The sequence below is a fragment of the Pyxicephalus adspersus genome, chromosome 12 (genome assembly GCF_032062135.1).
Source record: "Pyxicephalus adspersus chromosome 12, UCB_Pads_2.0, whole genome shotgun sequence".
NCBI lineage: Eukaryota > Metazoa > Chordata > Amphibia > Anura > Pyxicephalidae > Pyxicephalus > Pyxicephalus adspersus.
In genome coordinates, this window is record NC_092869.1 from 37,466,005 (window position 1) to 37,481,476 (window position 15,472).

The 15,472-nt window shown below is 40.7% G+C and overlaps 1 protein-coding gene and 1 long non-coding RNA gene across 3 annotated transcripts in view; one reads left to right on the forward strand and one right to left on the reverse strand.

The window, feature by feature from the left end:
• Positions 1-15,472, reverse strand: part of LOC140342410 (uncharacterized) — a 94,174-nt gene that overhangs the window by 31,626 nt on the left and 47,076 nt on the right. The gene's annotated exons all lie outside the window — the stretch shown is intronic.
• The window catches only part of INF2 (inverted formin 2), a 47,097-nt gene that overhangs the window by 8,939 nt on the left and 22,686 nt on the right, over positions 1-15,472 (forward strand). For both annotated transcript variants that reach the window (XM_072428577.1, XM_072428576.1), the window contains exons 2-3: positions 10,713-11,121; positions 12,066-12,181. In XM_072428577.1, the coding sequence (XP_072284678.1) occupies positions 10,713-11,121; positions 12,066-12,181 (525 nt within the window). The remainder of the gene's footprint in view (positions 1-10,712; positions 11,122-12,065; positions 12,182-15,472) is intronic.

Genomic DNA, 15,472 nt, shown 5'->3' on the forward strand with positions numbered 1-15,472 from the left:
TTTCTAAGATTGTAGTACATAGCTGGGAAACTTACAATCAGTATTAGGCTGAGGATCTGATATAGTGTGCTGGAATATGCACAGACAGACAATCTCTATTCATTTCCTTACACATAGCAGGATCCACATGAAACTCTATGGTACTACCTCACATCATCATTTTTTAATACATGCAATACATAGACATTATTCCTGTACACCCATCATGTGACACAAAGCCTAGGCAATGATCACATGAGGCACCTAGGCAATGGTGCCTGACTACCAGGGGCATTGTGTTTGTTTCAATCCATTGGAGACTGCATAGTGTAATATTTAGTGTCAGACAAACTTGTGACGTGAGAGGAAGAACAACACACAGGCTGCATAGATAGAAATTAGTCTCTTCAACCCTAAAGTGTGTGTAGAGGGGTTTGATTTTGTTTGTTATAAATAAACTTCCTCAATTTTTTCTATAAATTTCATGTTTGGCCCCCGACTTGGTCTAAGTTTTAATTTTGGCCCTCTGTGTATTTGAGTTTGACACCCCTGTTCTATACTATGCTGTGCCAGCACAGAGCACTGCAGTGTGAGTACAGAAAGCACAATGTTTACTCGGGTGTACAGAACATCTGAATATGACTGTGCAGCTTCGTACGTAGCAGAGTTAGACCTAGAACAAAGTTTTCCAAACAATCCAGCTTTCTACGCTGTAATAAACATATGTATGAGAACACTTGTGATAGGGCGATGTGGTTGTTACTCAGCTCTGCCAGCACAGAGAACTGCATTGTAAGTGCAGGATGAAGACTTTTTCCTGGGTTATACAGGAGGTCTTCATTGGACTGCACAATCATATATTTATCAGATTTAGACTCCTTGCTTCTTGTTGAAGAACCCAACAGACACGCATCTTTTCTATTCTGCAATACAAATCTATGAGAACCCTTGTAATAAAAGGTGTGACTGTTACTCACCTATGCTACCCTATAGCATTGCAGTGCTAGTGCAGGATGCAAAGGTGCAGTGCAATGGATATCAAAGTTAGACCTAGTGCTTTTAGCAGAAGAGTTCATCAGATATTCCCCTTCTCCATGCTGTAATATAAAAATGTGCAAGGATAAAGGGTGTGGCAGTTATTCAGCTATGACAGCACAGAGCACTGCAAGGACTGCAAGACATAGCTTTTGTATTAGGTTGTACAAGGTGTCTAAATATGTCTGTGCAGTCCAATAGGTGCCAGAATTAAACTTGATGCTCTTGACAGAAGTTTTCATCAGATATTCACCTTCTCTACTCTGCAATTCAAATATTTTTGAGGACGCTTGTGATAAGGGGTGTGGCCATCACTCAGCTATGCCAGCACAGGGCATTGCGGGAAGCAGAATTTTTACTGGGTTGTATGGAGTGTCTAAATATGATTGTGCAGTCCCATAGGTATCAGGGTTAGACCCAGTTCTCCTGCTAGAAGAGCTTGCTGGACATGCACCTCTTATACAAATATGTGCCAGGATTGTGATAAGGGGTGTGACTGAGAACTTCAGAGTCAGCCCAAGAAACACAATGTTTCGGGGTTGTATTGGGTGTCTATATATGACTGTATAGTCCCATAGGCATCAAAGTTAAACCAGTGCTTTTGGTAGCAAAGTTTTTCTAATATTACCCTCCTTAAATCTGTAATAGGGCAATTGTGATAAGGGGTGTGGCTGTTACTCAGCTATGCCAGCACAGAGCACTGCCATGTGAACACAAGAAGCAGAATTGTGACTGTACAAAGTGTCCAAATATGACCGTACAACAAGCACAAGAGCTTTCAGATATAACCCCTCTCTAGCCTGCAAAACAAATCTGCACAGTTGATGGTCTGGCAACACCAATATACAATTTCCATTAGAACATTAACTTCTTATCCAGATTATCCCTTCACTAGAAAAACTTTCTAATCTCCTGATAAAGGCAGCTCCTCCAGAACCCCAAAGATCCTGGCTTTTGGTCAGGAAAAACCTGTGACCCACAAATTGTTTCCAGCCTGTGTGGGGTCTCCTTGCTACAATTATGAATTGGCAGCCCTGTAGCATGCATTTTCAAAAACAAGTCAGCCATGGCAGCTTCTATACTTATGCACAGGCAGGGTAGCTTTAGGAAGGTCTGCATGCTGTGGAGGAAGCAGATTACTCAGCCAGCCTTCTTCTAACGTCGCTCACAAGTCTTCAGTACCATTGCGGTGGCAGTGACGGAGAGAATCTAATTAAAGTAAAACACCAGATGCAAGATGTAATTCAATGTACTCTGCAAGATTCAGCTTGTTTTATGAGCATATGTGATGTACTAGAATCTGCTAAATGGGTTACACCAACAGTCACATGGATGGAAATGGGCGATGCTTCTAAAATGTAATATAATATAATGCACAGAATATGAAACAAATCTATAGGTTAGATACATCTATCCCTTCATATGGAGAATATAAATAGATTTTGTCACCCAAATAGTAACAATGGAAGAAATGTGATCCATACACATTACATAGATTGGTAATATTCTGTATTTATTACTATATCTGTGATATCACACAGAAATACGATAAATCATTACAGGACAATATAGGGGTGCCCTGACATGAGATGACTGGCAAAAGATCTGACTCACAATAGTAAAATTAGAACTGTTTTGTGTCTGAAAATGAACCAACCTGTGCAGGAAATTTCATGTCAACCAATTACTAAAAACAAAAGCAATTTGATCAAGTAGGAGCTTGTCTGCATAATCCCAAGTCTTGGTTTTCTTGGAGCCTGCTTTGCTACCAAGCTATTCTACTCAGGCCCCTTTCATCCATGCAGTTAGCCATTCCCTGGTGCATTCTGCTGCTATATGTTCAGAATAGCAAAGAGAACTTCAGGTTAACGCGTTTGCCATCGTGGTGCAGTTCTTCCTCCAGAGGAAGGTATGGCTCAAAGGGACACATGCACAAATGGGATTGGGTTGTTCCAGCAGCAAAGTCTGAAAGTGGCCTTAAAGTGGACCACTGAGAGCTGATAGAAGTATTAATTGCTGAAGCCATTCTAAAAAGTGCTAATTCCTTGGATGTAAAGCTTATCACTTGCGGTCAGTAGTTGCAGTCACACACCTGAAACAATCATGCAGATAATTGGCTGAACACCTGAGCTGCAAACCCATTTTGGCTCAGTGATTCGGAAGATATTAAAGTTGGAGGATTAGAACCACCAACCAGGTAAGCTGTATTTTTTAGAACCAAGTCAGAAATGGCAGCTTGCATCATCTCCAAATAAAAAAAGATTAATTTTAAGTAAACTGCTACTTTGCTGCGTACAGCTAAACCATTACTAAATATACAAGTCTCGGTCACACTGAACTCCTGATTAGCTGGTTAGAGCGGTTTACAATTATTCTTTTCTGGTTCAGTTGTAGTTAAGAAGAATTGCATTCCAGCAAAGCTTTTAGCTGCATTTTTGTACAGAATACATTCCAGTCTTATCAAAACGGGCTAAGACACACCCAGCACATTCGCAGTGCTCCATCATACGGGATATTATCCCCTCCAGTCAGATCACACAGCTTATTTCCAAAGAGTTTAAATTTTGCTGATTTGGGAGAAACTATTTTCATGTATGAGAGGAGGGGATGGGATTATAGTTGTATATTTTTATAGTTTTATACAAAGTTCATTTTTAGCTATGTACCCCTCGTCTTTTTTTGTGTTACCCCCTAATAACCAGAGATCCTTGCGGCCACACAGACAAACAGCAGAATGGTAAATTCTGAGTTGTTGGTTGGTCTTTTCCCTAAAAGGTGCCATTATACATTAAATGACTTTTCCTCATTAGTGATAATTGGCCAACTTTTGTATGTGTGGAGTGCCATAGTTCCAAGTTCCGATAGTCAATGCACAAGGCAGCCACATCCGCTGGGCAATCCATTAGTTTTGCCACCGGTGCTCCACTTTGACACTACACATTTCCTTATTCTGCCAATGGCTGCCAATAAAGGGTCTTCCCGAAAATACCAAAAAGTGTTGTTTCACACATGCTTCTAGTAAATTGTACATAGATGTAATAGTTGTGACCTACATTATCTTTGCATGGGGTCCTCACAAGGTTAAAGTTTGCCCATCAACGTCAGCACCTTGATAATCCAACAGTGGGGTGCAACCAGAGCACAAGGTCTGCTTTTATAGCATGGTATAAAAATCTCCAATCTTCCCACTGCAAGAAATACTGTAGGTGCCAGCTAATGCACCCAATTTTTAATGTGCATTCTTTTCAGATGGACACAATAGTAAACTTTTTTCCTCCCTCCCATGTCTAAAAGTTATAGTATTGCAACATCAAGTTCTTGTGATCAGAGCCCAGTACAGAAGTACCCTTTGTACCCCCCTGATGATGGTCCTGCCTATGTTGGACAATTACTACCCTATCCAACACGGCTGATTACATGCAGAAGATAAGTGGTAACCATAAGGTTTCAAAACCATCCATACAGGAACCAGGCTTTGGCTACATTCAGACCCTGCTGTGTTCATCCAGCTGACTTTTTGCAGTACTGGGACATTTCCCTTCCACCTGATCCTACAATAGATACAAAAAATATGCATGCTCAGAAGGTCTGATTAAACATGCTAGCATAAAAAAAATAAAATCCTGAAATTGATTTTGCTAGCAGTCGTCTTATGTTGTCTAACCAACCTCAGTCTTCCCCTTCATGTAGAGTATTACCAGCAGCATTCACTAGGCACACCTCTCATAATGAGCTCTTTAAATAAATCTTTGGGAGTTTCATGCTTGTGTGAATGACGCTGAATTTCCAGGACACCTGAATAGCAGAGGATGAATGAGTGCTTGTGAGCTCTTCAAGGTGTGTTTACTCCTATTCTCTTATCTGCTGCAAATGACAAACCATTGAGGTAAGTTGAATTATTTGCAGATTCTACGTCAATGCACAAAGGTTTACCATAAGGATCTTTCATTTTAGCGGTCTGATTGTCATTTTAGGAGCCATTGAAGCTAAAAATAACATTTTTTTTAAAAGAATCTCCATCCTGGGGTTTTAGGTTTAGTACACATGAGCAGATCTGTTTCCAGGGTTGCACTGGGCTGCCTGTTCAGATTAATTTTAAGATCAGTAATCAATTAGTCTGAAAATACGGCACACACATGTATACCATTCTGATCGGTTTAATTGCCCTTTTGTACTTATCATTTGTGTATCAAAATTTATCAATAGGTCCAATCTTTTCACATTTGATTGACTACTTTTAAACAGTCGGCTGTTGGTTTCTCTTTCAGGTCCAATCATGAAATCAAATAAGAAATCGTTCTGTGTGTACTAAGCTGCATATACACATCAAAATATTGTTGCATGGAGAAAAAATGGTTCTGTATGCGTATATCAGTCCCCATCATGACAGATTATTGGACAAGTGATCAGGAATGACTGCTGTGCATTTCAATGTGCTGTCCCTTTTCCCCCCCAAAAAAAACTGAGAATCGCTCAATCGTTCATCTGTCACTGGAAACAATCTTTCATGTCCTGAGCTTTGTGAATTTAAATTCTCAGAGATCAAGAAAAGCTTGGTTATTGTAAGCAGAAATCAGAATACTGAATGTTTTTTGCAGATCTCCCATGTAAACCATGCATGGACAGTGTATTTTGTGACACCAGAATGATATTGTATTCCAAGTAGTCAATATAGGAGGGCTGGGTCCTGCAGGATGGGGATTTTGTTTATTTTCCTATTACTCATCATGCAGCCAACTTGCATTCCACAATCACTTGTGCTTTAAATCAACATAGGAAAGAAGGAAAATCAGGGCTGGATAGGAAGTGATTGTCGCCACTGGGGTATGGTGGGGTGGGTACGATTGTACACTCATTAAAGTGAGGCTACCCATCACTTCAATATCACTTCAAATAACATTCAGTTTGTGTGATAGTATCATAGTTTTATGACATGTTAATGCCAGTGGATGTGTTATTTTTCTTCTTCCTTTAAGAGAGTGACAACTATGTTTGTTCTCCAGTTAAATTGAACAGCAGTGTTGTCACTTTGTGGATGTATATGGAGTTCTAGGTGGACTTGCTATGATAATGGCGAGGGTTCCCGATCTCCTTGCTAGGTAATTTATTATAGAGAATGCAATGGGAGCAGCTAGAATGCACATAGATGGACAGGATCAGCCAAAGCCCCCGAGATGGACAGGAGCCGAGTCAGGAATGTTTGGGTAAACAGGACACAAAAAAGGGGCCCAGGGCCTGACTCCCTGCACAAGACTCCATTGATGATTAGGATCTACCTTCTGGGTAGATCAAACATTTAAAATCATGTGCTGGTCAGCATGACAAATGTAGGGATGTGAGCGGAGCCATACTGCCTGTTTGATCAGTCATACTGGTTTATAAGCAGCAATGTCCTGCTAAACTGGAAATATAAATTTAGCAGATTTTATTGTCAGGGTTGGGTCCAATCATTGAACTTTATCACTGGTTAACTGCAGAGTTGTTTTATTAGCCAATGGCTTTGACATTGATATGGCAATGGCCTCCTGTGCAAGAATGCCCACTGCTTGCCTCTTCTTTTAAAGCACCAACACTAAAATCCTCCAAATCGGTGCTATAGCTAAACTCTAGATGAAATCTGTAGATGGTCACTGTTTTACATGCTAAAGGATTTGGATCTCCATCTTGTCCTGAGATTTACAGACCTTTGCCATGCAGTTCAGCCCTGTCTGGCAGGGGCAGAGAACTGACTTTGCTCTGCTGCAGTTTGGCAGGTTTTATAGGTTCTGTTGCTGTACAGCCTGTGACTGGACAGTAGAAGCAACACACTACTGGGCTCCTCTTTAGGTCACCGTGCCCCCATTCCTCCTAATATCACATTTCTTGCACTGCAAAATAACTGAGCAATGGTTTGGTTCTCATGATGGCAGTGGACATGCTTTTCTTCTGTGGCTGCTTCGGATACAAAATTGACTGTTAGATTTTTGTACGCCACATACAAGGGTTGTTCACAGATTTCAGGCTGTTTTTACACAGTTGTGCACCATAAACGAGTGGTTAACATCAGTTTCCATGCGGTGGTTTCCACTTGCTCCATGTTCTTTCACCTTTATCAACCTTTATTAGCTGAACCTGCTTCCAACTGTTGTGGGCCTTTCAGATAACTTTTTGCACACTTAGAGAGTTGGGGCAGGAAAATGGTGACAATTAGCCATCAGTGTGCACATGGCTTGACAAGTTACGGGGAAGGATGAGGACGTCATTCAAGTTTGCATTAGGCAGATCACAAGTCGGAGTTTGTAGCCATCTGATTCTGTCCAGCTGTGCTGACATTTAGTCCCCAAAAAGAGCATTATCTCGCACAACCATTGTATGGTAATGAATCACCACTTCCTTCCTGGGAAAACTTCAAAGTGCCTTATGGCAGAGCAATTATATGAACTCTTACATGGCAATGCAGAAAACATGCCTGCTGTATCTACAAAATCATGAAACATTGTACAGTCAGATGGAGATCAAACATGGCCGGGAGAGATCAAGATCAATGAAAGTCCATTCTTATCATGGAGGGGAATTGTATAATTAGTTATCACTGGGCTAAGTTCACACAGCTGTGTTTTCCATGGAATTCACATAGCACGACCGACACCGTCCTCGTTTACATGTAGGTTCTGCATTTTTATTAAATGTTCTGTATTCCAAATTTAGAAGGCGCCCAAGGTGAACCCAATGGAAAACCAAAGTGTAGGAGAAGGTATAAAAGCAGCAAACAATATATTTTTGTTGGGACATTTACTTTTCCTTTACTCTTCCACACTTCTGGGTGACAACAAACTTTCCCTCCCTTTCTCAGTAACAATAGTTCTTAGGACTAATGAAGAGATACAGCCATGGCCATTTTGGAGTTTTTTGACCACCGCTTGGTCAACCATATAAAATGTCCTCATTATCCCCCCTTTGTATAACAATAGCTGCTGTGACCCCTTTCTGCTCTGTTTGCGGACCAGCACTGGGGGAGTGGAAAAATAACTATAGAGGAATGCTAGCTGCCTGGCTCTCATGCTAATTCAGTGGCCCCAATACGTTAGGGCACTGGCCTGGAACAAGCGTGTATGATCAAAAGTGCTGACTTTCTAATCTGCCCACTCATGTTTGATCGGTGGCTAAAGCTTGAGACCACCGGGCAACTATTATCCTTATGAAGTGGTCAGCAATATTAAGGTTTCTTCGGATCACTGAGACCCATTGCCTAATGCCTATGACATGAATTGCTGAAGAATATAAGATTGGTTACTAGAGAATGCAAAATTAGTCACTAGAGAACATAGGATTGTGTAGTTGATTGCTGGAGAATGTAGGATTGGTTGCTGGTAAATGTAGAATTGGTCATTGAAGAATATAGGGCACTGTAAACTGTGGGATTGCTTGCTGGAGAATCCGGGATTGGTCACTGGTAAATGTGAAGAGTTTGGTCATGTGGGATGGTTGGTGAAGAATAGTGAATAGTCATTAGTAAATGTTGGATTATGTTATGGATATGTGGGATTAGTTGCTTGAGAATATTGGATTGATCACTGCTAAATGTAGTATTGGTTACTGGAGAATATAGGACTGGTCACTGGGGAATTGCTGGAGAATATAGGATTGGTAAATGTAAAAATTAGGATTGGTTATTGTAGAATGTGGGACTGATCAATGGTAAATGTAGAATTAGTTGCTGGGAAATGCAGGATTGTGTGCTTGAGAATATAGGATTGATCACTGGTAAATGTTGGATTAATTACTGAAGAATTTAGGATTAATCATTGGTAATTGTGGAATTGATCTTTGGAGAATGTAGGATTGCTGTCTAGAAAATATGACTTTTTTCACTGGAGAATATTGGAATGATCATTGGTAAATGTAGAATTAATTTCTGGAATGTGGCATTGGTTGCTCAAGAAAATAGGATTAATCAGTGGTATATGTAGTATCAGTTGTCACCTTCAATGGGCTTCTCTACACACACAGCTCACCTTGCAGCTATTAAAGGGACAGTGAGCTTGTTTTGTACATTTTCTGTAAATATGAAAAACAACATATTACTATTATGTCGTCTCTCACCCTGTGCTGCCTCTTTAGCTAGCCCATAGCACTTTGGGGTTTCTTTGTCTTATATCAAATGTTTATTTATAACAAACAAAATCAAATAATCTGCATTATGTTCTCAGATTGACAAAGTGGGGTAGGCTGGTGCACTACTTCTAGTGAGTATTACCTTGAGATGTCTAAATGTAAATGCAGCCTGCCTAAGAACCTGGCAACCACCCATCACAACATTCTCATATTTGCAGAACACCTCCCAAGATCCAGCCTATTGCTTTTATAAGGGTACTATGAGTGTTTCAGGCCCCGTGCCTACCAGCCATGAATTGCATAGAGAAGCACAGGAATGCAATGATCACCAAGTTTGAAATAGGATTTATATTAGAAAGACTTAAATTAAAAATGTAATTTGATGGAGGACGGGGCAAGGGAAAGAAAAATATAAGCAGATTAAACTTCAGCTTTGATTTATTTTGGCTTGAAGACCGCAGCCAAGAATGTTCCCAGGCGGAGTTGGCGCTGTGTGTAACAGCTGCATGGTTTGGCAGTTGTTTACCAGCTGTATTTAGTGCGGGAAGTAATAGCAATACACAACGATTGTTACAGGACAATACTCGGACTGTATGCCGCTCTGTGCTGAGATCGGGGTCAGGCTGAAACTTCAAGTGTAATATGTCATGCTCCACTGAGCCAACAATACAGAAAAATCTTTTAAATGGGAGAGCTGGGTGAGCATGGGCACAACTAAACATACAGAAAGGTAACATATAACACTGGTCAGCAAAGGTAGTTCTCAGATCATCAGATTACTGACAACATGGAGTGTGGGAGTTAATGTTTCATTCATAGTTTCACTGCTGAAAGGGGCTCAGTTAGATTTTGGCTATATTGACAAACATCTTTTGGCAAGTGGGAAGGCAACTTATTTGTAGAATGCAGATTTTGGTTAATATATTCTGGATTTTCAGGGTAGTGGGGCATCCAAAAAATCAGTTTGCTTTGGGTCATCAGAAATTGCCATTATTAGGGTCCCATCGGTGATCAACTCTGTTCATTGGAGCTGCAGATTTACTTAGTGATAGATCACTAAGTAAGAAAGGTATGTGCATGTCCATTGTGGCTCCACAATGCATGAGACGTAGTGCATGTGCACTTACCTGCTTTATATAATCAACAAGCTCTGTTGCAAGTGCATTTTCCAGCAAGGTGGCAAACCACTGACATCAGAAACCCCACTATAGCCTAACTCCCAGAGATGAGCAGATATGAAATGGGGTCTCCAATACACAGCACAGAGTGCTCCCTATGAACTCTGTCATTATGTCAACTGGAGCCCTGAAGAAGGTGTGGGTCCATGGGCAATTGTTTAGTTTGCCCTACTCTAATACCAGCCACACAAATTACATCTGTCAAACCAGAGGTGTAATGAAGCCTTTTATAGACAGTGTTGCTGCACTTTGCTCAATTACCCTCTCACAGCTGTTATTAGAACCTTACAGTAAGCAGTCTAAAAACAGTCATCCAAGTATGGCCAACCCCATCCATTCTGCTATTGTATTAGAAAGCCCATCATGAGTTTCAAATATTGAATTTCCATTGACTTTAACATTTATTTCTGTGTTTTCTCTTTACAGGAAAAAATACCCAAAATGTCTCTAAGCAAAGAAGGAGCCCATAAGAAATGGGTGAGCCTAAAAGAGAAGCTTGCACCCCAGGAGTCGGATCAGAGTGAAGCAAATTTAGAGAATGCTGATCCTGAACTTTGTATTCGCCTTCTCCAAATCCCATCTGTGGTGAACTATTCTGGCCTGAAGAAGAGACTGGAAAGTAGCGATGACCAATGGATGGTGCAATTCCTGGAGCTCAGTGGTCTGGATCTTCTGCTGGAAGCCCTGGATAGGCTGTCAGGCAGAGGAGTATCAAGGATCTCTGATGCGCTCCTCCAGCTTACTTGCATCAACTGTGTCCGAACATTGATGAATTCTCATAAAGGGATTGAGTACATTGTCAACAATGAAGGTTATGTCAGAAAGCTTTCTCAAGGTAAGATTAGTGATTTTTAGAAGGTAAAAAGACACGGCTCCCTATGGTCATATTAACCTTGGTTTGTTCCATTGCCTTTCCATTTATCCCATGTTGCCGGAAATTAAAAAAAGGACTATTATTAAAGAGTACCCAGAATCATATAGATTTTGATTATGTTTAGCACCTGCATGTTTATACAGTGCTCAATATAACGCTAAGAAACCTTCATCTGTTTTTCTTTCACCTAGACTCAGGTGGTGCCTAGAGGAATTCCATGGTCCTCCCTAGTTGGTACGCCCCTAGGTGGAAATTGAAATGCATTGGTGCAAAACAATGGATTGCTATAATACACCAAAAGTACCATCTTTGCCACAAGTAGACCTGCAAAGCACAAAACACCTCCTGGTGGACAAGCAAAATCACCCTTATTATTTGTCCTGGTGACCATTGTCTCCAGTACAGAAACCCAACATTTCTGAGTTGTGGCAAGAAGTGAGGCGTAATCTTTAAATGAGGCAAGTGGTCTGATGACTTGTGTCCAAACAGATATTTTGGGGACAATGTGCCCAAGGTAAGATGGCCAGTGCCACTGAAAGAGTAAGATACTTCGCTCCTATGCCAGCCACCTTTTCAAGTAGCTAAAGTAAAATAAAACAATGCAAATGTTGTATGTTGGTGCTACCTTATGGTACCTTTCTTCATAACTAACTCATTTTAAATAGACCCCTATACCATCTATTGATTTTTGTAGTCTGGTTCGATTATCATTCAACCCAACTTTGCTGAATTGGTCCGGTAGATTTTACCTAGTGGGATCCCCTAAAGTACACACCAAATTTCTTCCAGATCCAACTTATCAAAAGCTATCCGAAGCTTTCAAAAGTTTGTATGTGATCTATTTCTTCTGTTCATTGGTTTTAAGATAAAGATTTGACTGTATTTCTTTTTTTCTTTCAATTCAGCACTGGACACATCCAATGTGATGGTAAAAAAACAAGTGTTTGAGCTGATAGCCGCTTTGTGTATCTATTCCCCTGAGGGACATGCCTTGGCTCTGGATGCTTTGGAGCATTATAAGGTAAATCACTCTGTACATTAACATTCTTCAACTCCATGCTAATTATGCTTTCTAACTGATGTCAGCTGTCCAGGTACAAAAACTATCAATAAAGCTCTTCATACATTAAAAGAAAAGGGTAAAATACCACAATAGGGAGGGAGGTAAGCAGGGGTGTAGTCGTAGAAAAAGAAGAGGGGGCACGGTATCTATGTAAACGTCCCTGCCCTAATACACCCCGGCCTATGTGAAACTTCCCCCAAAGTGACATCATGATACCAGAACCCTCCCTCTCTCTGAACACATACCAGTGAGACATACCACCCTGAGCCTGCAATTCCATATGGAAGACATGGTCCATGGCTCTGACCGGTGCGCCAAGATGACCAAAGAATTCTTTGAAAATAAGGGTGGGCACGCGTACCCATTCCCAAAACAAGTAAGGGCACGGAATTCCCACCCGTGTCCCCCCCACTGCATCCCTCGTGGTAAGGCACTTTGAGTATTGATAGGCAGTTCTAATGGGTCAGTAATTCTACCCCATTCCTTTTATAAACAGTTTTTTTAACTCCACCTTCATTTCCTTTCACCTAACAATTATCCTTACCTTATAAATCCAACAATAGGATGACCCAGGGCTGATACATGTAAATTCTCTGTACACCCTATATAAGTCAAGGCTCCATTTCCTAATTCTCAAGGGGCTTCATTTTGGCAGCATGTGCGAAACGAAAAGAGAGGGAGGTACATGTCTCTGCTTTGAGTCATTCAGCTCACTATGTAGCCTGATCTCCCGACTCTTGTGGTGCAGATAGGTGATGTTCTTGCATACGGCTCGATTCAAAAATTGAATATTAATATACTACTGAGCTGGCTGCATTTGAAGCATATGACATTCACATGAATTATATGTATATCCTAATCTCTAACATAAAATAAATGCAGCCCATTTTTATTTTCTAGAAGTGCAGCCTTAATATGTAATGAACATAAGGATCAGCCTATCTCCATGTGTATATACAAATTATAGACAGGGAGCGAGCCTGCTCACATTGTGTATAGCAACTTCCCTCTGTTTATGGAGCATTTTGTTTCCAACTTTCTTTGTTTTTGTATGAAATGTCTGTGTACAAATAGCTGTGCACAGAGGAGCAGAGCGAATGCAGCATAACATGAATAAATGAATTAACAAATTTATTATGTTACTGCATATTATGCTCTATAAATTGGAACCTGGGATTACTCAACGCTGTCTAATTAAATGCAACATGTGTTTGGATTCATAAATCTAGCATCCTGCAGAGCACTGGGATTCACTCAAATCTACAAGACCGAACAAGTGGCTGACAGCTGCAGGGAACGGAGGGTTTTTTTAAGATGGATTTACTATGACTTTTCTACCAAGTTCTTAAAGCCCCGTATAGCTGTAAGAATTCGGTTGATGGAAATGATCTTTCCTGATCACCTACAGTGATTGGAGAGAAAAGTAAATCTTTGTAAAGGGGAAGGAGGAATCAAGTGAGCAGCAACCTTCAGTGCTCTCCTCCATAGAAAAACACAGTGATCATTCCCAATCAGTCATTGATAAACGACGTTGGGGACCACTGTTCACACGCTACATTTTCATCAATCAACATTTTCTCTACCTTGTGGTGTGATACTGCACATACATTAGTTTGTGCATTGTATGTTGAAATAAGACACCTGGTTTATATTAAATTGGCATTCCAAATACAGGAAAACAATGCCTTTGGACATTTACTCCAAGGCTAATGGGTACCTGACAACCATTCATGTGACTGCTCTGAGGCACTCCACTATGGACCCAGGAGTGGTGAGAAGGAGGTATTGGCATGCATTCCTAAGCATTTTCTGAGTCTAGAATGCTCCATGAGGTTCATTGTAATTGAAAGGTTCAAGGGCCAGCTGCTGTCCTTCTAAACACTTTGCAAATGCATGCTAAGGTGGTTAGAAAATGTTCCCAATTATGTCTATGAAAGCGGTTCAGCAGTTGGCCAACCGGAGATGCTGCTTGGACCTTCTGAAGAACGGCAATACAAATGGTCCGCCTTCAAAGGCAAAGTTTTTACAAAGTAAAACAAATCCCCATAAAGGGCAAAGTAAAAACTCTTTACTATACTGTTATCTTCCCTCACAGCATATAATTACCTTCCTGTTCTCCATTGAGGGTGTCAGGGAGTTCTTTTTCAAAAAGGACTAGAAGTGAATTGAGTTCTGCAAGGTTCTGAATATTGAATAAAGCTGTGCAGGCTTACCATGTCCATAGACTGACCCCCACACTTGGTCTAACAATTCTTTTTGTGCACCCCTGGATGCCAGGAGACAGGGAGTAAGTTTACAAAGGGGGCAACAACTATCAAAAATGAAATTCTCAGTGATTTCTGGGTTGAAGGTAGTTTATTGGGGCAAACCTCAGTTGTGAGTTAGTCTAGTGGCCAACGGGTTGGAAGAAAATATAGGTCACCTTGGGCTCTTCCACAGGAGGGGATTGCAAAAAGGACAGGACCTCAACTCATGTAGGAAGGGCAGGTTTTGGCCTTTTCTCTTTGAGTACTGAATGACCTTCAAGGATCAAACCCCTTTTATGTTCTAACTGCGTTATACGTCCACAAGGAAGATTCACCCTCTCTATTTGCCCTGGTGATCATTGTCCCTGAGACAAGAAGTGGCGAAAACTTCTAGGTTTTAGAATTGTCTGAACAAAAGGCAAAGCTAACATTTCCCACAGGGACACCTATTTTGGTGACAACCGTCTCGGAGAGGAATATTATAGTTAGAGCTACACTTTAACACTGAATATTCAGACCTTTGCGTTAATCCCGGTAATTATTAATCCTTCAGCTGGAGATACTTCAGGAAAATGATCCGTGGCCTTGAATTAATGCCGCTCTTCTTGTATACATGAAAGGTTTTCCTTTAAGTAAGATGTCCCCACTTGTAGTGTAATTTCCAATTCCAGTCACCACAAGTCATTCTACAAACCTCCGCTCCCTGAACACGATTGTATGCCGAGTGATCACTCCACTTCTAATATGATTATTGTTGGTGTAATTGGTTTTCAAGGAATATACGCTGCTTGTTAATTAAATGGGAAATATTGCTGGGGTGTCAATAGATGTGAAATGTTTTCAAAAAATGATATGAGGATGGGTGAATACACACTGGACAATATACTGTAATATTGGCTGAATACATGTTGCCCATAATAATGTGATATTGGATGAATACATGGTGCCCAAAATAACGCAATGAAGTGCCCATACTAGTATAATATTGGTTGCATACATGGTG